At 32.0% G+C, this 26,458-nt stretch overlaps 1 protein-coding gene across 1 annotated transcript in view; it reads left to right on the forward strand.

Annotated features, from left to right (window-relative positions):
- LOC148301471 (uncharacterized) overlaps positions 1–26,458 on the forward strand; it is a 117,592-nt gene that overhangs the window by 40,794 nt on the left and 50,340 nt on the right. The window contains exon 2 of the mRNA XM_088273184.1: positions 18,798–19,009. Coding sequence (XP_088129310.1) covers positions 18,798–19,009 — 212 coding nt within the window. The remainder of the gene's footprint in view (positions 1–18,797; positions 19,010–26,458) is intronic.

The following is a 26,458-nucleotide window of genomic DNA, read 5'->3' on the forward strand; positions in this document are numbered from 1 at the left end:
ATGTAGCACTCCAGGTGTTATATTAAATAACTATAAGAGTGAAGTCAGTTTTATTTATTTCGACCCTCCTGGGAATTGAACTCGAGGCCTCGAACACGGTAGTCAAACACGCTTACCACTACACTCTTATATAAGTAAAAAAACCTTATCCGCACACCAATGATGCATAGGGCACTGCGTCATATAAACGCAGTGTTATCTTGATCGTTTACACATGAAGGAAAGGTGATCAGCCCTCCGCTTCAGGTACCAGTCCAGGGTAATAATATTGAATAAATATTACAGAGAAAAAATCACTTATATTTATTTTACCCCCCTTGGAAATCGAACCCGGGACCTCCAGAACGGTAGCCGAGCGTGCTGACCATTACACTACGGAGGCGGACAACATATTAATAACTTATATAAGTACTAGAGAAAAAGTTTTATTAAGCAGAAACTCTTTTATTTAAATGCAAGATCCGAAACCATATTGAGATTGATCAATACATCTAGGAGTTCCGAAAAATTGAGTAGCGTAGTTGTCAATCATGGGTAGAATCAACCAATCATGAGGTGTCGGGTTGTGGTCCCGTGGTTAGTGTCGCTGACTCTTGAGTCAGAGTTTCTCGGTTCGAACCAACTCTACCACAATTCGATACTTATTTCTAATAATAAGCCGCTTAGGCTTACAGAAATAATGAGAATTTTAAGTCTAAAATAAAAAACACAAATATTTTTTTTTAAATTGCGTGTGTCCAAATACTTGTTCAGAAATCGGGATTATTTCCAATTATGAGTTATTTTTTACATTATTTTTTTATTTCTCAACATGAAGAAGAATATGGAAGTCTGGGCCTGTAAATTTCCGAAATTCCATATTCTTCTTCATCTTTGTTGACATGACTTTTTTTTATCTAATTTTGCCATTTATTCAAATTAACAATGAATGTTTTTGTAAGACAACAAGTCTCTCATCTGTTTGTGCGCATACCATATATGGTACATGTTCTCGCTTGTTCGCTTGTTACCAAGTAAACAAAGCAGACAATATATGAAACCCTCGTGACTTTTGTTATTCCCGACTTGAATAATGTCTACTGAGATTTTTCCCGAGAGCGAAGGAAAACCAAAGGAAATGATGACAGAGAAAAATGTAGGGAGAATATCACCATAGGAAATGTTACAAAGTATGACATAAAAGTTCATCATTTTGTGTTTTTCTATGCTCCCATGTTGCGCAGATCAACCTGATGATATTATTATATATATATTTTATTAATTTAAGTTTTAATTAGTAAATATCACTTTTTCTTAAAATCTATTCACGTATTTCAATGCATTCCGCATTATTTTCTAACACCGTATGATGCGGAATGCATCAAAACACGCGTCACAATAGATAATAAGAAATAGTGTTTACTAAGTAAAACTAAAATAAAAAATTAATCGATTTTACCACTAAGTAATAGCGGAATCAATTAATGAGAATATAAACAATATTGTCTGCAATATTGTAATATATAATTCGTATTTGTGATGATATTGGGCTAACAAGAGCTTTTTGATAAATAGTGGTCAAATAGTTTCAGGGGAATGAAAATGTCATTCGCTTGAAAATGCCATAACTAGGCGAAACAATTGTCATAATATTATTTTTTTATGTGTTTTTGTTAATAAAATACAACTAAGTAGACTCAAAATATCTGTGATTAATTTAAAAATTAATATTTTATTTATTGTTTCGGCATTAACTTTGTGGTAAGACATGTTACAATGATTAAAGAAAACACTCGTTTTTTACCACTTGAGTTTTATTATAGACTACATGTTTCAGAAGTTAAACTTCCATCATTCATTATACATATTTATTATACAAACCTGAATGATGGAAGTTTAACTTCTGAAACATGTAGTCTATAATAAAACTCAAGTGGTGAAAAACAAGTGTTTTCTTTAATCATTGTAAAAATTAATACATAAATTAAAATGGAGTTCTACAAATTAAACGCCAAATCAATAAATAAATGCATTGATTATTTATTACATGAAGAAAATATGATTACTCCTGCGCATCAGGTTAAGGGTAATTTTAAATATAATAAAAAAGAGTGAAAAATAACTGATATTTACTGTAGTCCTCCTGGGGCTCCAACCCGGGACCATCAACTCTGTCGCCAAACGTGCTATCCACTTAACTATGGAGGGGAACCGAGGAAATCGATAATGGAATTTAATTAACGGAATGCTCTAACCTACTGGAAAGATCTTCAACAATTGACTGCGCCATTTACGGAGCATTGCGTGCCGTAGGAAGATAAACGCTACATTGAAGGGATATTTATTCGTGTGTTGTCGTTTATGTAACCCCAGTTGCCATTAAATCATGGCTGATTGGTGGAAATTCACTTTTTATCTTCAACACTTTATGTTCGCCGGGTAATCGATTTAAAAAATTGTGTTCAATTTATCACAAAGAGTAAAAAATCTGGAAGAAGTCAGTGCAGAGCAGTGATTTTCAAACTTTTTTGGCCCACGGACAGCTTTTTATAGTCAAAACATGTCTATGGACACTGGGACCTCTATATAAATGCAAAAAAGACAAACGACAAATTTATCTTTGATGTCATGACATGACCACTTTCAAGTATTTGAAACTGATCGTAATAAGTTTTCCTTGGTCTTCTTTTGCTTCAATTGCTTTGAGAATATTGATACAAAAATATGGCTTAACCTGTCGCAGACAATAATGACTTTAGAAGATTTAATATTTTGAACAATCCATTTTTATTAACATTAGATATTAAAAAAATAGGTGCATAAAAATATACACGTTTTCGTTTCGTTGACGTTTCAAAGCAATCGGTGAATAACATTTTACGGAGTAATTAAAATTTAAGATTTTTGAAGATACGGCCATTTAAATTTTTATTTACATGTATGGTAAAAATGTTTTAATGCAATTGTCAATAAAAATCCGAAAAATCAATCCTCAAATATGAAATAATCATTAATTTAGGTTATTTTATTATTTAAGGAGTGAGAAAGGTGGCATCATTACCGTTGACGAAATTTGTTTAAAAATTAGTTGATAATTTATTCATTGTTTTATCTTATAACTTCCATATTAATAAAAAAAATATTTCACAAATGTGTTTTTTAACGTTAACAAAAAGGTGTCAGAAATACAGGCATTTAGAAAATACCTTCTAATGTCGTCAGATTGGAGAAAGTAGAATCGTTTTCAGTAATTTTCAGTCAGTCGAGTTTCATGTTACGTTTTACGTTGTAAGCTTATTCCCGTCAGAAAGAGAACCGTTTTGAAAGATGATTCATGTTAGAAAGTGAGGCATGCTGTAAAGAGATCGTGACGTAACGTGATCGTGACAGAAGAAAATTAATTAATTAAGCTGATATCACCCGTCTTTTTGCGCTGGGCAAGTTTAATCAGGTCAGAAAATGTTTTCAGCATAAGTAGGCACTGTGAATAAAGGTTTTTTGTTTACTGTAATTCGAGCAATGTACTCAAATTGTATCGTGAATTTAAGCGAGGAATTAAAATGAAATAGTATATTCTATTCATTTCGAGTACTAAAAGGCGATTAACTGATCAATAGCTAATTAACCACCACGTCAATTCCCAGCAGGAATGGGCAGAGATAATTAAATTATACACCTATATGCCTTTGCAAAAAATCTTCGCCTCTTCCATATTCATGTATGTCCTCATAAATGGCCGCCGATTGTCTTGACTCCTGACATGACCACTTTCAAGTATTTGAAATACATGATCTTACCATGTTTTTTTAAATCTTTCTCTGCTTCTATTACCAACTACTTTGGCCTCATTTATTTGTTTTACTGTTTTTTCTTCATTCACTCGTTCCACATGCCTAAACCACCTAAAAGCAACCTTTCTTGATTTTATTGATAATAATCTTATAATAATTTCCTTATTTGATCTTTGTAAAATCTATCATCCATCGTTTTACCGAACATTTGTCTGATTAAACTACTTTCATCCTTCTCTTTCCAACTCCATGCTTCATATCCATATATTAGGGTTGGAACCAGGACTGCGTTGTGTACTGCCAGTTTATCTCTCGCTTTTAGGTTTTTATTTGCTGTAACTGATTTCAGTGCACCGTTCACTCCGTTCCTAACATTCACTCCCCTTTCTATATCTTTATCAATCTTTACATCCTTACAAAAACACACTTCCCAAATATACGAAATCATAGATAATTTTTCCATTTACTACTTTTTCTATCCATACTTCGATTTCATACTATTTTTGTGAGCCTAAGCGGTTCATTATTTTAAAAAGGTATCAAATTGTGGTACAGTGGGTTCGAACGCCAAAACTCCGACTCAAGAGTTCGTGACAATAACCTTGGGACCACAGCCCAGTACACGTTTTAAAAAACATAATTTTGGTTCTGCCAACATTTATCAGAAAATCCCATGTCACCATGTACAAGTATGGTAAATATAAAGTATTATCTAACGCAATCTGCCTCAAATGTCGTTAAACGAAATTGTGATTTCCCTTCAACATATTTTGAGATTGCGTGAATTGACGATTGCCAGCCTTCTCCGCAGAGAGTGGCACATTAAGAATAAGATAAATTGACCAGTTATTGTACCATGATGCTGGGTTTATGGCATTGTTGTGGAAAGGGGGGAAGAGCGCGTAGAGTTCCTCGTGTACGGTTCAGAGCCGACAGCCTGAACTCGATCACCTCTTGCAGGGGTCGGAAACCTCTTGGACCAAAAAGAGCCAAACGTTTTTATTTACAATATTTTAATTGAATTTATTGAATGCTCAATGGTACCTTTAAATATTTTTAGCTAACAGATTTTTAACACGTTAAACGCCTTTACTAAAATTTGCCAATTTTAAAAATCACAAAAAAAACTTTTCGGTAATTTACGTATTTTAAAAATATCATTAGTGTACTGGCAAAAAACGTTAGCTCTAAAATCTCTGTTTGAATTCCTGTAATTAAATCAAATAAGTCTGGATAAAATACCCGTTATTCAACTTAAAGTTGAATTAACTTTTAAAACCACATACATATGACATTTCATTACGTTTTCTTCATATGCAATATAAAAACTTCTTAATATGCATCATTAAGTCAAAATTGAATATTTTTGAACTAACGTTTTTTGCCAGTACACCCACAATATAATGTATTTAGTTTATATAGCTCTTTCTTAATTTTATCGGAAAATTTAAACGTGTATCATAGATAATAACTTAAAAAATTGATAACGGCTTTTTCTATTAGAATAAATAGTTATTTTTCAGTAATTCTGTTACTCAAAAAAAATATTAAAGTTACATTTCTACATTCAACGATTTTTGTATTTGATTATGCATTTTAAATTTATTAAGTAAAGAAGACAGAACAAAACTTAAGTACACATTTAAAAGTCCTAATTAATTTAATGTACAGAAAAAATTTAAGAAATAAAATAAATAAATTGTAAAAATGTCATTTTGAATTTGACAAAGAAAGACGCACACAAATTACTTTAAGAGCCACATGTGGATCGCGAGCCACACGCTTCCGACCCCTGACCTATTGATTAGTTATATGTGTGTCATTCACGCCATACACCTATCGATCTGTTCTGTGAACTATGAACGACCCTGAAGCAAGGGCAACTCCGCTTCCAAACTATTTGAAACTATTCTTCATTCATATCACAATATTTATATTCGTGCTTTCGCGATATATAACTTCGTGTTTTCACGTCATAATAAAAAGCATGTTTTGCATTTTCCCCTTTGGAAACCTAGGAGCCAGTTGAAGTTGGATTAGGGTGGCTTCGGTCAGTTTAAGTAAGGTTTAGATAAATTACGTTAGGTTGGTGTATTTTGGGTTAGGTATGGTTAGGTCTAGTTAGTCGTTAAGTAGATCTTTTCATATAATTTTCATCAGAAATATCCCCGAATTGATCCAATCTTCATATGCACATTTCAATATTATTTAGTAAGAAGAAAATTGCCAACTGAAACTGACGTCTCGACATAGATTACACAGAATATGGAAGTCTTTTTGTGTCGATATGCTTATGTAATTTTAAACAAAAATTAATTGATTAAATATTATTACTTAATATTATTTTTGATGAAAAATTCTTACTAAAATTGATGTCTCATGATGATAGTCTTGGTATTTACAGGGCTTACTACCTGTCATAAACTAGTTTAGGTTCTCAATTTATACACGTGTAAAATTCACAATTTTACCCGATATTGATTACGCTGAAATTTTATCAAGTTGTAGGTATATATTATTTGATTCACATCTTCTTTCACATATGAGTTCTCAGCACCATAGAGAGTTGAGTGAGGTAAGTTTTTTTTTAATATTTACGTTTTCAGTTTGTACCTTAGAAAACCTCACCTATCACGTCGAAAGATCTAGGCGGACATATGGTCGAATGATATATCCGAATTTTGAGATGAAACGTCTACACGTCAAAACGATCCTAAAACAATTTAAACATTTCTCTTCTCACGATTAAGATAACACTGCCTCAGTACAACGCAGTACTCTATACACAATTGAGTGCGGTAAGGGTTAGAAAAAAATGAAGGTCACACGAACATATATTTCAATAAATATTTTATAGCTCCAATCTTCATTCCATGTAATCAAATAAATTTACGAGTAGATATTGTAATATGGAGTAACTACTGTAATTCCTCCAGGGACTCAAACATATTACACAAGCTTGTACGAGTACAGGTATACAGCCCCAAGTGTCTTAAAAGTAACTTTTATTTTGATGTGTATCTTGTATTTTGTGTTTGTTTTGCGTATTTTTATGATCCCATGAAGGATACATACTTCTGAAACTAAGAACCTGAATCAAAGTAATGAAAATATTCCCTTTGTATAATATAATCAATAATCAAGAAAACGCAGCAATAGTTTGTTGCGGTGCCCTGTGCTCCATTGGGGTAGATAAAGGCCTAAAAGAGTACCGTCATTCGGTAATAAATAGTACTCAACCATAGAAAATAAATAAAAAATATGGAACAAAGGCAAAATAAATGAATGGGTAAATGATAAAGATTAAATTTTATGATAATTGTAATTGTAAATAGTTTGTATTGTTACTTTTTTATCTCTTTTTAGTATGTTTATTATGTAGGATAAAATGGATAAAAACAATAAAAAATGTTTGTAAAAAGAACTCCACCGACAAGACACACAAGATGGCTTGGTGGGTCTCTGCAAAAAATATTTTAAATGTTTATAATTGTTCTTTAAAGAAATGTATACAATTTATGTTAATAATTTTTGTTAATAAGTTGCTGTCGAGAACTCACTTATGAATAAACGTATCAATCATAGGATATATAAACAAGTTCCAAAAATTTGAACAGTGTTGCTTTAAATCATGGCTAAAATGGAAAAGTTGCTGTATTTTTACATTAAATTTCATACATGATATAATACTTAAATTTTAAGGGATGCTTAAGAAAAAAGTTAATTTTTCAACAAATGAGCGCGGCTGATATTTCATAGTGGTGAAACCTGCAGTCGTCATAAACAAAGCAATCGTTAAAAACGTTAACGTGTATTGTGTTCGGGAAGCGACGCACGTCTTTGTCGGTGAAATAAGGGCGTCGCGACGCTTGAACAGCGAGTAGGGTTGGCGGCGCCAGTGAAGACACGTCACGGAAATTTAACATTCATTTATGTGGGCATATTTTATAAATAAATTATCGCCTCGGTACTGAATAAAAATCAATAACAGAGTCCAGATAAATTCCAGTACATTCCTCTTATTTTATATATACCCGTATGTGACTAGGAAAACTTGATATGAGTCTAAAGATTAAAAATTATCAAACGTCCCCACTTAACTCACTATTAAAAAAAATAATAAAAATAATAAACCACCACGCTACTCTCTGTAGGGGTAGGCAGTGATAATAAATCGCCACACCAATCTGTATTTGCAAACAATCTTAGCCTATTTCACTTTCATTAATGTAAGAATGCCGATTATTCTGACTCCTGACTTGACCACTCTCAAGATTTTAAATAATTAATCATGCCAAGCCATTTTCGGTTTTATTCTGCTTACATTTCCAATTACATTCGCCTCATAAATTCGATTTACAGTTCTTCCTTCACTCATTCGATGCACATGCCCAAACCATCTCAACACGCCTTTCTTAATTTTATCGATTTAGTTTATTTCTACCATGCATTATTTTCTTATATCGCCATTTTAACATCTAGTATACGTCGTTTTACGTCATATTCGTCTGAGAGATTTCATTTCATCTGATTTCGATCACTATTTTTTTTTTAACCTTCTCATTCCTAAAGTTCTTCGATTCAAGTTGCGTCCTTGTTTTTACACTGCACTGACTTCTGACTGGAGCTAAGCCAACCTACTTTCAACAAAGTAACAGAAAGAAGGAAAAATATGAAAATTAAATAAAAAATTTGGTGACATTAGTCTGAAGGTCGGGGTAGCTATAATTTATGTTGTAAACTAATTTAGTTATGTTCACTTAATTTCTCATACCGTAAGTGGAAATTACATTAGTAGCTATTATTTCTATAAAACTTTACTCTTGGGATCAGTTTTTCTATTGATATAAATTTTTAATTACAAAAATATCAGCAGTAAAGTCAGGTTTCAAACTGAAATTAATTGCAATAAAATTTAAACACCTAAATTACATCTTCCCTATTATTTTGACATCTCATCGAAGATGAAGAAGAATATGGAAGTCTGGGCATTTACGGGGCTGATGACCGTCATAGGCTGGTTTAAGTGATCACTTTACACACGTGTAACATTCACCAATTCTACCCATTATTGACAACCACACTACTCAAATTCTTGGAAGTTCTGTATATGTGAACCAAATTAGAAACCTTGTTCTTGAATCACTAGAACTTCACTAGAGACATCTATTGGTGAGATGTAAAGAAGCTTTTTATTAAGCAGAAACTCTTATATTAGTATGTGAGGTCCGAATCCTGGATTATAATCACACACATGAGAAACGCCAGAAAATACCATTTTCATTTTTATTATTTAAGCTTATAATTTGACGAGTTTAACCAGACAATTTACATCTTCCCTCTTTACCTCTTTATCATATATCAATTTTGTTTTACTGGATAAACTTTGAACATATTTACAGAATTTAATTTATAGTACTGTATGAAATCAAATTTACATCTCAACATATCTATCTTCATATTCTTCTTAATCTGAAGAAGAATATGGAAGTCTGGGCATTTACGGGGCTTACGACTAGCATAGGCTGGTTTAAGCAATCGCTTTACACACATGTAACATTTACCAATTTTACCCATGATTGACAACCACACTACTCAAATTCTTGGAAATTATATGTGAATGATCCAATTTCGAAACATACTTAAATGACTAGAATTTCACTAATGACATGTGTTGGTGAAATGAAAAAAGCTTTTTATTGTATTGTATATTTGAGAGTTCACCCTTTATTAAACAGTTCTGGTACTATTGATCTATCTTTTGTTCATGTTTAATTAAAAACATATAGTTTTTTAATAGCTTTTTTCTCTTTTATTTATATGGAATCTGTCACTAGTTTAACTATTAAGTTTATTTAATATATTATAAAACAGTGTTGTTTGAAAAACTGGCCCGAGTCAATACGACGTTCCCTCGAGACATAGACGACCTCGTTTTACGCCATTAGTAAGAGCACACCCCTTTGGCTAATTGGAATTCTACTAAAATGAGACGCACTAAGTAACCCTCGCCTTTTACACACATAAATCACAAACCAAACTAAGCAATTTAGTTTTTAATTTAAACTTCACTTTGTAAATACCACTTTTTCTGAAAATCTATTGAAACAAGTGTTTCAATGATATAACCCGTATAATTTTGAATATAATAGTGTAATGAATTAATACATTTTGAATAAATTTAGCATAATTTTCAAACAGCGTGTATACGGAGTTATATACTAATTTTTCAATTATTAATTTTTTACTTGCATTATAAACGTAACGAATTAACCCTGAATATTTAATAAACTTGATTTAATAAAAAAATATCCTTACAAACATGAAATTCAGCTTTTACGAAAATAATTTTACAATTTCAGAGAATTTCCAATAGAAATATTCATCATATTATATTACATATTCTTTATTGTATAATCAATTTTTCTTTCATACATTTTCCTTTCGAATCGTATATTATCAAAATGTGTTTAATCCCTTCGTAATAGTATGTTTTTTTTTAAATGACTGGATAAAATGTATTGTATGTATATACCTAATACAACAAAAAAGTAACAACTTTTTTGATGAATTTAATTTTCTTATATTTTTTAATCTTTCTAAAGTGACCGTCTGTCCGCCTCCGTAATGTAATGGTAGCACGCTCGGCTACGGCTCGGGTTCGATTCCCAAGGGGGGTAAAATAAATATAAGTGATTTTTTCACTGTAATATTTATTCAATATTACCATGGACTGGTACCTGAAGCGGAGGGCTGATCACCTTTCCTTCATGTGTAAACGATCAAGATAACACTGCGTTTATAAGACACAGTGCCCTATGCACCATTGGGGTGCGGATAAGGGTTTAAATATTATTATTATTCTTTCGTGACATGTGCTTCGATACATTTCATATCTTTTTCAAACACTTAACACGAGATGCATTGAAACGCGTATCATAATAGTATTTTTTAAATAAATAGTGGTATTTACCGAGTAAAACTTAAATAAAAATGGATTAATTACCACAAAGTGACTGTCTCAATTTTACATCGATTGCATAAATTAAAATCGAATCTATCTGACGCAATGCCCTATGCACCATTGGGTGAGGGTTGAGATCAGATCTTACGAAAATAGGGCTGCGTGGATTATCCACATTTTTTATTTATCATTATTTTACGATATTTTTTGCGAGGATGGAATTTGCGTAGAGTGAGTTTTTTAATACACGAGTAATACAATATGTAACTTTACCTTTCACTCATGGTACGTTTACGTTATTTTTTCTCAGAAAATTCATACAGCCCCATTATAATGATTTCACTAACAGGCTTACCAATATTCGTTAAGTTTCATATTTCGCTCTTAAAAGCCGAGATGGAGTTCGAGTTCTGGGAATACAACGTCTGCTCCAATTAGATCCTAAGCGAATACTCCGATCATTAAAGCGCGCTTTTATCTCTCATATCGGGTTACTTTTCAAATGGATAAATAAGTATTTATTGTAATTTGTATCTTGTTCAATCAAATTCTTGTGAAATAGCGTAATGAACAAACAAGTCTTTAAAATGATTGATTACAAAATTAATGCCTTAAAGCTACATTAATTAAAATGTTAAATAAATGTTCATTTGCTCAAAATATTAAATTCTTAATCTATCACTTTTCATTTCAAATATTTCGATTACAATACTGTTTCATAGATTTTACATACTTGTAAATTTAGATATTTCAACATAAATGAAGAATAATATGAAGTTCTGGATATTAACAGGGCTTATGACCTATCGTAGGCATGTTTAAATTATCACTTTATACACTTGTGACATTCACCATTCTACCCATGATTGACTACCACAATACTCAAATTTTGGGAGTATATTAATTTTTGTTATAATTTTTTTAACAATAGATTTAATCATGGAAGATACTTTGAAAACTATCGAACCCATAAAACTGCATATTTGAATTAAATTAGCTCAAACTCACATGCTAAACAATATTTTTACAGGGGTTATTTGCAAAAGCTCATTCATTCACATGTTTTTCAAAAGCTTTTAGCTTTTCATTCCGATGATGTCAAATTTTCAAATATACTACGTAGAATACCGGATAAATCTACAGTCAAAACGGTTTTAATCGCCTCAAAGTTTTAGAATACCGAATACAAAATGTGGAGGTCCTCACCAAAACTTTCCATTTCTGTTATAAATTATTTAAAGTACCTAATCAATAATTCTAGCTTGTAAAATTGTTACGTTTTGGTGCGATTTAATGATTTCATATTGGTTTAACACAGGATTGGTCACGTCCTGTCGCAACTTTAATTAAGAATTCGATAGATTACTGTAATCAGAACAGATTTGCATTTCAAGGATTTTTTTTGCAATATTGGAAATGTTACTTTTTGGTGGGGATCTCCACAAATAAATCCACCTTAAAAACGGTCGAAATCCAAAGATTACCCGAGGTGACTTCGGCTGCGAGAGATCTCCCGAACACCTAGCACCAAGGTCTCAGGCCTTGCCAGTCGGTGCATTTTACATAATGAGAAAGTGGAATGCTTTTGGCGCCCGAAATGTGTGCTAAGCGCTAAAATAGACGGACGGCATTCAATACGACACGACGCATAGCGACACGCGGGCGCGAACGTCGATACTTTGTCGAAAGCTTCAACGGAAAATACCGTAACAATATGAACATTATTAATTGCCCTCGATTTTAAATCAATAGTAATAAATATTTAGAGTACTTTACTGTAAAAAGCACTGCCTTTGAATAAATAAGTCGATCGATTGTAAGCGAAGCTTTTTATGTTATAGTATTGTATTGTATTACTTAAATTAATAGGAATTTCTTTTGTATATTAAAAACATTGTTAATATTATGGTTTAGTAATATAATACTCTCCTTATCATTCATCGTTCATTTTGTGTAATAAATACCTTTACAACATTTTTAGTGTGTCCAAATCTGGATTATCTCCAATTACAGGAGTTTATTTTCAAATTATTTTTTGACATCTCATCAAAGATGAAGAAGAATATGGAAGTCTGGGCATTTCTGAAGCCGGTAGTTATGAAGTAGTATTACACAGATAAAACGATGGATCATAAGGACATTGTTATATTGCCATGCCTCAAAGCGAACGATGCTTTTAATATACAAAATATATATAAAAAATATAGTTTGTATAATATTTTCGTCTGTTGATGGCACATCTGCAGTTCTTAAAACTAGTTGTGTTTACATAAATAAAAAGTTTTAAAAAATCCAATCCTTAAATAACCGAATCACTGACTTTAAAAAAATATTATTTATTGTATTTTATTTACATTTATTGAATTTATTGCTACTGTGCTTGAGGATCCGAATTCGATTCATATAAATGATTTTCCCTCTCATCCAAAATCACTATGTACTATTTTTTTATGGGAGTATATTTGTTATTTACCTAGCTTATTGTGTACAAGGTTTATAGATCAATTAGAGGGTTTTTGACTTCTTGATATAAAAAAAGACATGATTTGTTTTAATCTGTGCTGGGAACAGGGAGGATAAACTAGTGGGGGCCAATCAGGTACTTCTCAGCATTTGCTTATTGTTGGGAGAAAACTAAGTAAAACTCCTCGAGAGAAGCCGGACTGTTGAATGTCGTCAACAGAAAGATGTTATCTTTAAAAAAATAATGTCAAAATTTGTCACGATTCATTTGAACTTTTGGGATTTTTATTAAAAATTTTAAAAAAGTCATCACCCTCTATAAATTGATTACTTGAACCAGCCAATGACTGTGAGCTCTGTAAATACCTCTCATATTCTTCTTCGTTTTTGTTGAGATATCAATACAGAAATGCTTACATATATCATAAAATTTATAAGTTGGATTTTTCGGGGAAAAAATTCGTCCGTGTGTTCTAAACCATAACGACACGTCCTTCGACGCTTACAAATATTGCGGACGTGTCTATCCATGAACTTTGAGTCGAGCATAATAAAGTCTACCTACATACGTACGTTTTTCCCAAACAAATCTCTGTTCTGTTATGTCCAACATGTTTCACACATGTTTAGGGTTTAAGATAAAACCTACTACTTATATGAATTATATATTTTCAAATGTCTTTACTGCCAGCGACATTCAATAAGAAATTCACCTTTTGTAATGTACATATTTCTATATAATGTGATGAATGAGTGTTGAATGAATTTTCTCAAATGAGAAGAATGTAAGAAATATATATTTTTGTCTGTGTATGTAATAATACAGAATTTTACGGATATACATGGAAACCGTTTTTGTTGTGAGAAATAAATTTGTTTCTATTTTTTACTAGTTGTACCAAGTCACGCGTTGCTTTGGCTCAGTTATATAGAAATGAAAGAAATAAAAAAATCACACGTTTCTTACACATATTTTGAATTTCATATGCAATGAAAATATTAAAAATCTATAAAGCAATGCAATCAATAAGATTGGAAATGCTTAGTGTCAAGAAGCACGCTGCTCCCTTTAAGCAATGGTTAGGTTAAATTAGAAATTACATATTTATAATATATTTAATTTCATATGCAATGAAAATATAAAACAAAGAAAAATATGGCATATAATATAACTATTCATAATCTATAAAAAAATTAAAAGTTACAAATTAAATAATTAAAATGTATATATCCGCTTCTGTAGTGTAATGGTCAGCACACTTGGCTACCGTAATGGAGGTCCCGGGTTCAATTGTCAAGAGAGAAGGGGTCATAAAGATTTAATTTTTTCACTTATTCAATATTACCCTAGTACCTGAAGCGGAGGGCTTATCAACTTTCCTTGTGTTAACAACGGTCAAAATAACACTGCGTTTATATTATGCAGTACCATATGCACCATCAGGTGCGGATGAAGGTTTCAAGAAGAAAAAAATATGTATATTAATATATATATATATATATATATATATATATATATATATATATATATATATATATATATATATATATACGAAAATGAAAATTTACTGAATAAAATCTGAGAATTTCCAAAAGAGAATATCACAAAAATGTTTATTTCACATTCCGCTTCAGTGATTCGCGTCCTCCTGATATCCCCTAGTACATTTCTTCCAACAAATGACAAAAGACGTATAAACATGAAAAGCTTTCAGTAGCAATCCTTCACACGTGACTAGATATTAGATATCAGTTTTCAATAACTTTATTCAAGGGTACACAATCCGTGCTTCGTTTTATTTGAATAGAGCTTATCTGACGCTTCTAGGCCAAATAATATGGAGAGAGTTACACACATATCGCTCACTCCCTTCAACAACGTCATCAATAAAAAATCGTCAATTTTCGATAATGCTCATCTCAGCCTTGCATTATTTTTATTACCATTTTTACATCACAAATGTTTTTGAGCACATTCGTCGGCGAGATCGCGCTTAGCCATTCAGTCTTCTTTCATCCTTTTTTAATAAATGATCAGTTGGGATCTTCTTAATACATAAAAAAACTTTAATAATTATATTACAGTTTGATTCATTGAAACGGAAGAACGTATATTTTCTTCTCCGGAAGTAAATATATCGTCTTGTCCGGGGGCTACGCAGGTTCCCGGTTCACATCCGGGTCAGGCGGAGCGGCGTCTCCGTTCCGGCGCCAAGGGGACGCTGGGCCATCCCTTCGTTGGGCTACCAAACCTTCACGCTTTTAACGAAAATACTTAAATACTTGACCTATTTCTTCCCTGTTAATTATTGTACAAATCGGGTGTGGATAGTAGTTTGATAATGGTATCTAAAGTATTGTATTGTTTTTAGGGATGAAACATATGCATTTATTATTTACTATACACATGATAACTGAATATACTACATAATATAATATATACTACATATATACTGAATATAATATATACTGAATGTACATGATTTATAGTATATTATTGATTGTGTATAGTAAATAATAAATACATAAGGGCCATCTCTAAGAACAATATAATTCTGTAGATAACATTATCAAACCTTTATCCACACCCAATGGTATATAGGGCACTGCTTCATATAAACGCAGTGTTATCTTGATCGTTAGCACATGAAAGAAAGGTGATCATCCCCCCGCTTTAGGTGATATTAAATAAATATTAGAGTGTGAAATCACTTATTTATATTTATTTTTACCCCCCCCCCTAGGAATCGAACCCATACATTCTCGTATGGTAGCCAATCGCGCTAACCACTACGCTATTGAGGCGGACAAAAGCAAAAAATATATATTCGAATATTAGTTTTTTGATAATACTCGTATCTATCCATTTTTAATTAGAATTTCTCTTCGTAACCACTTTTTCTTCAAATCAATTGTTACATGTGTTTCAATGAATTCCGTTTCATTTCATACAGTATTTGATAATAATGTGGAATGAATGAAAACACGATTCGAAATAAATTTTATTTCCCGTGTGGAATTGATTTTTTTAGAACGATTTTCTTTATGATTTTTAACCATTTTTAAAGCTTGTGAGTTTTTCTATAAATACAATTTATATTTTGCATTTTGCAAATGTGTCTATAGATATTGCCGACATATTCGTATGTACGCATATCCGTATATCGATGTAATATCATCCATACAATTTACAGGATATCTAACGACATGCCATTTAGATTAACGACATATTGCACGGAAATATAATTTATTTATCACTTGATCCCATCGTCCTTCGAAAACGTATTATATGTCATCGGGTCAGGGAATTGTGGCCCAAATGGAATTTCTTATAATATCCGGAATTCGAACCTTAATGCGTTGAACGGGGTTACCCAATATTTGGGGTGAAATTGTTACTATTACAACATACAGTATCGAACAGATTAACTTGAACAAAACTTTTTTTCGTATATTCAACACTCACTTTTTGAAGAAAGCACTTTCTGTACTTGAATGTTACTCAGATTACAAAAAGAGGTATATTTCTATATAATTACATTATTATGTATCCGAAAATATTTTCCGTTCTATCATAATAAATATGTCTCAATGGATCACTTAGTGTAATGAGTTACATATGAGAAGCTTTAACATACAGTATCAAACAGATTAATTGAAACAAAACTTTTCTTCGTATTTTCAACACCGTCTAAAAAATGTTTTGGGGGTGTTAATCGTATTATGGACCAGGGCTACTTCTTTTAGTGACTGAAATGATGAATAGCGAGAAGCGAAGATGAAGAATAACGATTCAATTCTACTGGAAAAGATATTACCAGATGTACAAAAACGAAGGTCAAATGTTAATGGAACATTTCAGCAGGATTTAACCCCCTGCCACAAATCCAAAAAAAATATGAAAATTTTCGCACAAAAACAATGAACTGTGTTGGACTGGTCAAGAATTTTTCCAAACATAAACCTAATTGACAATCTATCGGCAATCTGTAAGAGTCGGCTCTCCAAAATTGATTACACTACGGTGGAAAAGCTCATTTTGTCCATGATTCAGATATGGTTTCGAGACGAAAAAATGGCATCCACGTGCCAAAACCTTATATAACAGATGCCAAGAAGAGTAAAATCATTGATGCCTAATGAGCTCATATTAAATATTAATTTGTGATTTAACTAATAAATTAAAAATTTTACAAAACTTTTTACGAAAATACAACAAAAAAGTTTTGTTTCAATTAATCTGTTTGATACTGTATTCACATATATGTGGAAAGGATCAGTCTCAAAAAATTAAACCCATTAAAACTAACCTGGCATTGTAAAACATGGTCTTTGACGAGTCTAATGGACGGATGTGAAGCATGGAGTTGGCAAAAAAATGATGAAAGTAGACTGAATGCAGTTGAAATGCAATCTCTCAGATGAATATGTGCCAAAAAAACGTATGATAGATGTTCGAATGGTAAAATAAGGAAAGTATGCAAAATTGACATAAGCATTATTCATAAAAGGTGTATTGAGATGGTCGGGGCATTGGAACGAATGAGTGAAGAAATATATTTTTATATATATACTTTTTGTACCCTTTATTTTTTCACTCATTCGTTCCACATGTCCAAACCATCTCGATATAACTTTTATGTTTTCTTTGCTTATTTTTTTTTACAAAAATGTTAATAACATTTGCATATAACCACTCACCGAGTTTTTTATGTCTACCGGTTTCGAGACGCACCCGTCTCTTCGTCAGGACAATCACTATCACAGCATGCAAACAATATCACCCTTCACCCGACGAAGAGAACGGTACGTCTCAAAACCGGTGGACATAAAAATCTCGATGAGTGGTTATATACTAGATGTAAATAGATGGTTATATACTATATGCATAAGTAAATGCTTTAAATATTAATAATATTGAGAATATTTATGTCTTCTAGTTAAATATAATAAATTATTTTTCACAAATTCATATTTTAATTTCAGTTTTTTTTTTAAACTTTATTGTATTTATTGTAAGTTGTTACACTTCTTAACAATTTATAAGTAATTTTATTTGAATAAACGTTAATAAAAAATAAAAAAATAAAAATTGTATATTCTTTCGGCATGGAACGCATTATCGTATTTTACATTGATTTCTATGGGAAAAAATGTTTCGCATAACGAGTAAGATGCTGGAACGAATTATACCCGTTAAAAGAGATTTCACTCTACTCCATTTTTAAGATCTCCTACTTAAATCATTAATCCTTTGACAATGTAAATATGTAATATAATATATAATGTGTATATATATCGCAGTCGTACAGGAGAAAGTGACCAACTAACAAAAGGTAAAATGTTCAGGAGGGCCATTTAAGTCACTTTTGCTTGGCAGGAAAATAAACATCAATGCAGTTAGTCATTTTCAGCGAGTCAATATATTATACTTCCAAGTTTAAAATCCTTTAGGATGTTTTCAAGGCAATATTAAGCTAGTAAGATATCAAATAGTCAATGATCACGCTTTTGTAAAAAATGCACTTGGTCACTTTCTCCTGTATGACTACGATATAGCCTATGTTTATTATTTATAATAATTGTTTATTTTTGTTTAGCGGGAGCTCCTTCGAGGGTCAGTGGCAGAATGGCAAGCGCCACGGGCTGGGCGTGGAGGCGCGGGGGCGTTGGCTGTACAGGGGAGAGTGGACGCAGGGCTTCAAGGGGCGCTACGGCGTCCGCCAGAGCGCCACCAGCAACGCCAAGTACGAGGGCACCTGGGCCAACGGGCTGCAGGACGGCTACGGCTCAGAGACCTATGCGGACGGAGGTGAGTCTAAACTTTGTTTTATTTTGGATATATTACCCAACAATTATTGGATATTTGGTAACACGTTCTGTGAGTCGAACACGGCTCCCGTGTCTATACAAATATTTAGCCACTCGTTGACGGGAGTCGTGGTGATTAAATATAAGGATTTGTAGACGATTTTACGTGTTTTGAAACAGGATAAAATACACATTTATGAGGTTTAAACTTATGCGTCGATTTAAAATAGAGAACTTGTTTTATTCGTTTTTTTGTCAACACATTACAAAAAATATTAACTTTGGTAAAAACTTCTAAAGTATAGATAATTACGCAAAGTGAACGATGAATGATAATGAGAGTTAATTATGCAAAGTCAAATATGCTTTTAACATATAATACAAAAAAAGCTAATTGTAACTTTTTTTTATCCAAACTTGAGCGTGGGTTTAAAATTGGATTTTTTTTACTTGTTAACATATTATTAATCAAGGTAATAAATTATTTTATTAAAGAAATATTTATTTTCAATTTGTCTGGGTATTTAAAATGTATTTTTCACATCTACCTTCCCTTTCCAACAGTCCTACCTGCAAACAAGCCTCTCAAAAAGAGACTGAGCGGGTTTTTCCTTAAATAATAAAAAATAACATTCAATAACCCTAGATTACTAAACTATCCTATGAGTTCCGCCTTCGTAGTGTAATGGTCAGCACGCTCGGCTACCGTTCTGGAGGTCCCGGGTGCGATTCCCAGGGGGGGTCAAATAAATAAAAGTGATTTATTCACTGTAATATTTATTCAATATAACCCTGGACTCTTACCTGAAGCGGAAGGCTGATTACCTTTCCTTCATGTGTAAACGATCAATATCACACTGCTTTTATATGAAGCAGTGCCCTGTGCACCATTGGGTGCGGATAAGGGTTTTATTTTATTATTATGAGTGACGTTGTTACTAAGCATTCGTAAAAAATACGATATAGAAATAAAACGGGAATAAATAAGAAAATCATTTTTAAAATTATTTTAGAAGCAATAGTAACGTTTTACGGGTTTAAGAGATCATGTCAAAATAAAAAAATTAAAAATGTACATTAGGAAGGTACTATGAAGCAAGGGGGCGCAGGAAAGACACCAACATTTTATTCCGGGAATCGTTTTTGCCGTCGTAATTTTTAGAATAGTTTAGTATTCTAGGTTTAAGACTACTAAAGTAAAGTTAAAACGTTAATTTTTACATATTAAATCGTATCAACTTCTCAGAGTTACAGTAATATATAGAATTGACGTTCTGAATCACTTGCGTGCATAGTGAATTGAATATATTGTTGCATTTTGCGGGGCGATTCCAATAGCGCGGGAAGATGGTACGTCCCGTTTATATCGATCCCAGCATCCATCCACGTAGGCCATGGCCGACCAGACCGGGAACAATGCAACTACAATACACCCACCACTCAACTACAAAGGCCGAATCAACCCCCTCAAATCCACATCATCCCCAGCAAATGGGTTTATCCTTTTACCTCGAGCCTCCAATTTACTCGCTATATGCACTTCATGTCGTCACGCCGGAGATGAGGGATTATGCGTCCCTTTTGCACCTGCGGATGCATAACGGCTTCTCTTTCGCTCCGTGGACCGCCAGCATGCTGTTAAAATCTGTTTTTCTTATTTTAAATACGTTTTACGTAACTTTCGCATAATAATTATTTTTCGATGCAGCAAAGATGTGTAAACTCCCACGTTGGTTTTCTAAAAAAATCTCTTGGCAATCGCGAATGTTGCCCGCTAAGAAGTGTACCACTTAAATTCGTTTAATTTGTAATGTTCACTTTCAAAAATAAAACAAATTATTTTAAACTGAAATCGAAACATGATTAAATTAAATTGTTGTAAAAAAACTGGAGTATAATTTAACGACCTAGTCTTTAATTTTTTTAAATTCAGCAGTACTTAAAAATGGGTTTAACAACATCATTTCACTTAATTTATTGCTAGGAATACAAGGTTTTTACTAGGCTTACGACCTGTCATATGCTTGTTTAAACCATCACTTTTTTGGCATAGTACTCAAAATTGAACGATATACAGTGTATATTATTCACCTGTAACATTCACTGTTTTACCCATGAACTACAATGCTCAAACTTTGGAAGTTAATTTTTGCTTGTATTAAAAAAATCAAAGGTAAAATAAATTTATGAAGCGGATGTAGTAGCTTGTAGGAAAAAATGAGCCGAGGAAGACCAAGGAAAACTTGTCATGATAAACGGCGGGTATGTAAAAGGAGAAAAAAAAATTACCTCAATGGCAGTGCCATCTGTTGATCGCAATAGTAACACACGCAATACAAAAAAAATGTTCGTAGTGAACAGCGTGTTTCTTGACAACCACCATCACTTTAGCATTTTCCATGTTTTTGATCGCATTTTTGTTTTATATTTTATTTCATATTTTCATTACCTCGCAATCAGTTCAACATTTTATAAATGTGTAAATTTTATTTTCTTTCTTTTCCATTTAATCAGACTGAATCATAACATAGTCGGGTCGATGTATATGAATGATTAGATCATTAAATAGAAACATCGAATCCATTCATTTCGAAATATCATTTTTTGCCCGACTTTGAAACTGAGCCTTTTTTAATATTATTATAAAGCTTCAGAATTGAGACATAATGGGATGTTTTCCATTCTTTTTATCTCATTTTTCCGAGTGAAATGGCGTGTCCCTTTTTATGTACGCTAATGATGTCGTGTATTTAGGGCGTTTTTTTAAATATCACCCCTAATTCTGTTATCCTGAAAAGTTATTTAGTCCGTTTATCACTCCCTTCGTCCTTGTCATAACAAGAAAGTGCCAAAATGTTAGCGCAAAACTTTTAATGTATTCGTCTCATAATTAAAGACACATTCCTACTGGAATACTAATGTACAACCATAAACTTTATACTAACACTTGAGACATTTTTAAGACCACAGGGAGCTTAAATTATTGACTAGACAGCATATACACATAAATACAAGAACCTTGTCATCTTAAGGGTTAAACATATACCGTACAGTTATTTATTAATTTGACATTTAATTTGTAGAACTCCACTTTATTTATTAATTTTTTAATCAAACACAGATTTTTTGAGTCTACTAAGTTGTATTTTATTAACAAAAATAAAGGAAAAATTAATATTGTGACAATTGTTTCTCCTAGTTATGGCATTTTCAAACGAATGTGTTTTATGTGTTTTTGTCAATAAAATACAAGTAAGTAGACTCAAAAATGCTGCGTTTCGTTTAAAAATTAATACATACATGTACTATGTACTGTACATGTTTACCCCTGACGATGACAAGGTTCTTGTCGAAATAGGTTGTAGAAAATATTTATCACTAAAAAAGTGGTTAAAAACAAAGTTGTTTTATTTTATAAAGTTTATAAAATGTGTCACAAAGTATCTGAAAACTTTTTTTTTTAAAAGATATATATTTTTGTTTTCATTATTAACACAAATATTCAAATTTCATACTATTTCTGTGAGCCTAAGCTACTCATTATTAGAAAAAGGTATCAACTTGTGGTAGAGTGGGTTCAAACCGAGAAACTGACTTAAGAGTCCGCGACACTAACCACTAAAAATTTATACAACTATTCAAGAAATCTTAGATAAATGTGTGTTTATTATATTAATATGTTTAATATGTACATATGCACAGTCATAACGATTGACTATGTGACTAGTTTTTAGAATTTTTAAAAATGTGCTCTAACAGTAACGATGTTTAATATTTTAGGTTTCAAAAGTAATATCGAAATTTCATAATTTTAATAATCTTTTGCCTGTTTCAATGAAAACAATACGAAACTTTTCTCTTAGAAACTGAAAATGAAAATGAGTTCTTAAAATTTCAAAAGACTCTTTTAAACTTTCAAGTTTTAGTTTGTATTCAAGGGTACAAGAGAAGATGTGGACGAATATAATGGAATTTAGAATATATTGAGGAAATAATAAATATTACAGAAAACTCTTAACATAGTATGTGCGAGTTCACAACAGCCATCTATGTTAGAATAAGGAAAGCTTTTATTTAGCAGAGATTCTTCCCATGTGTATGTGAGGTCCGATCCTGGATTATATTCACGTACTTGAGAAACGCTTGAAAATATATTTTTCAATTTATTTTACATTATAATTTGACTACTTAATTCATTTGTAACAATTTTAGTGTGTCAAAATACTTGTTGACAAATCTGGATTGTCTCCAATTAAAGGTTATTTTTTACATTTTTTTTAAATATGAAGTAGATAAAAAAAAGATAAGATGAAAGGGTTTCTACTTAGAAAAAAAAACCTTGCTTCATACCACCATATGGGTCTCTAGTGAAATCTATTGCATTCAAAGACTATGTTTCGAATTTGAACAATACCATGTAAAAATATAGTTCCAAGAATTTGAGTAGTGTGGTTGTCAATCATGGGTAGAATTGGTAAATGTTACACGTGTGTAAGCTGATCACTTAAACCAACCAATATATTATTTTGTAAGCCCTGTAAATGCCCAGACTTCCATATTTTTCTTCATCTATGTTTAGATGAAAAATAGATGCGAAAAATAAGTAAATAGATTGCATGTTAACAGAAAACGTTTTTTGACTAAAGCTCTGCATAAATTCAGTGATATACTTGTGTCAATATTTGTTCGTTAAATACCGCAACATGATTGATCGAAGTAGGTCCTTAATTGCTTTTGAAGCGCACAAACATTATTCAATTATATTTGTTTGACGATTTCGCCCCATTGGCATTCATCGGATACCAGTGAAAAGCTTTTGATAGGTTATCAATAGTATTTAACCTCTTAGTTAAACATTTCGTGTGTTTGAATTTACTTTTAATAATAATTATATCCATATTAGTATTTTTCTAAATTTTCACTTGTTCGGCATCTTAATTTTCTTAACATTCGCCGATTGCTTGAAAATTTTGACAAAATACGGAGCTGTTTTTCTATAAGAATTAAAATCGGTATTGTAATCCGATTTTGAACGTTGAACTAGCCACGAAACCCATGCAAAATCATACATTTCAATCACGTTTTGAATTAAGGGGACTTGGTTGTGCATTTTAAAATGAATTGATATAACATCAGCGAAAAAAACTTGAAATTTAACAACGATGGCTTTTTGATACGAGTAGTTTCGTTGGTGAAATCTAATTTTAATGGTTCTAACTTATATTTGCAAATACAACGTTTAAATCCCCAAATGCAAAAGAATATAGTATTTATATTTAGAGCACTGACATTGTGATTTTCCATTTTATAATTAAAATGCAACTTTGTTTTAAAATCACTATTAATATTTTATTAATGTTTACCGGTTTTGAACCTAACCGCTTATATATCAAGACTGATTAATACTTATTAATCAGTCAGATAAAAAAGCTGTTAGCTTCGAAACCGGTTGGCATTATAATTAAGTTATAATAAAATATTTCTAGTGATTTTAAAACAAAGTTACTTTTTAATTATAACAATAAAAAACATTAATGACTTAATGATTCACCAGAAAGATGCGAAGAGTTAGTTTAGGGCGAACTATTGAATTTCCATAGTTTCGAATTACCTATAAGTTCATAAGGGAATAATAAATTATCAGGTAAAGTGCTTTGTTTAATGTTTTAGACTAAACATTAAGTTGGCCATAATTCATACATAGAACTATGCTTCTCCGCAGTTCACCACAGTTCTCAACTTGTATGGAAATTTTGTTGCGTTGTAGAAACTAGGTAGTCCCTTTCGGAAAACTCATAAAGTAAATATTGTTTTGCCTAACTAACTAATTAACCATCTTGCCGCTTCCCCAAAAGGGTAGGCAGAGATAAAAGAAAGCCACACAACTCTTCTTTTTTGAAAGTCTTTTTAAACATTCTTCGCCTCTTCCGCATTCATGCATCTCCTTATACATACCGATTATTGCGACTATTGCGACTCCTGACTCGGCCACTTTCAAGTATTTGACATACCTGATCGTGGCAAGCTTTCCTCGGTATTCCTCTGTTACTTTTTTCAACTACATTCGCTTCAAAAATATGTTGTACCGTTCTTTCTTTATCCATTCGCTCCACCATGTCTTAACCATTTAAAGGCATGTTTCTTAAATCAGCCGTGCATCCTTTCCTTATGTCACCATTCAAATATCTATCATACATCGTTTTGCCGCACATTTGTCTGAGGGATCGCATTTCGACTGCATTCAGTCTACTTTCATCCTTATTTTGACAACTCCATGCTTTGCTTCCACACATTAGGATTGGAACCAGGACTCTGTTGTATACTGGCATTTTAGCTTTCGCTGATAGGTTTTGATATCGCCGTTATATCGAGGATTTACTATATTGTAATGGCTACATGTAACATAAAATCAATACTGTTTTTTTTTTATTATAATTAAAGCTCTTTTTTGGGGACTGAATTTTATTATTGTAAATAAATAACTGTTTCAATTTATTCTTTGCTACTTTATTAGCAGACTAATCTTTCTTATTTGTTTACGACATTGCTCGATCGCTGTTCAAATAACACAAACGATTTAAATGGATAAAACCAAAAAAAAGCTTTTACAATATTGTGTAAACATTTCCGATAAGTAAGAGTAAGTAGAGGAGTTTGGCGCATAAATTCCAAACTCCAAATACACAATTACGCAATAATAGCTTCATTGTGATTTGCTCAGCCTAGGATGACATTGGAGCTTTCGAAATGTTGTGTTAAAGAAGAAAGCTCAAAATATTGTGGGGTAAAAAAATTCGAAACGACGATGTTTTAAGACGCATGGGAAAAGAGGGAGAAGTTAGAGCTTTTTACATTTTAACATGGATAAAGAAGAATATGGAAGTCTGGATATTTACAGGGCTTACGGCCTTACATAGGCTGGTCTGCGAAATCACTTTATACAAATGTAACATTCACCATTTTATACCCATTATTGATAACCACACTACTCAAAATTTCTTAAAGCATATCATCACTTCATGAAATATATGAGAGATTTTTCCCGAATTCTTTTAAATACTAAGAGACGCCTAAATTCATTATTTTAAAATTTTCATGGGCAGAATGGTGAATGTTACACGTGTTTAAAATAATCACATAAACCAGCCTAGGACAAATCGTAAGGCCTGTGTCCTCAATATTCTTCTGAATTTATGTTGAGATAAGATAAATAACTCCTAAGTGGACAAACCTAGATTTGTGAAACAAAGATTTACACATACCTATGTGTAAATCTTTGTTTATATACTCTATACTCAAAATATTGTGATAAGTTATCGACAATATGAAGTAAAGAAACGTAGAGTGTTTTGGCCATTACGAGGGAACAGAGAAACGAAGTAATACATATGTATCATATTACAAACCAAAATCGAAAGGAAACGCAGCATAAGAAGTAGGCGTATATCCA

This window comes from Brachycentrus maculatus, unplaced genomic scaffold (assembly GCF_059751285.1).
Source record: "Brachycentrus maculatus isolate JH-2025_06_01 unplaced genomic scaffold, ASM5975128v1 h1tg000559l, whole genome shotgun sequence".
Taxonomy (NCBI): Eukaryota; Metazoa; Arthropoda; class Insecta; order Trichoptera; family Brachycentridae; genus Brachycentrus; species Brachycentrus maculatus.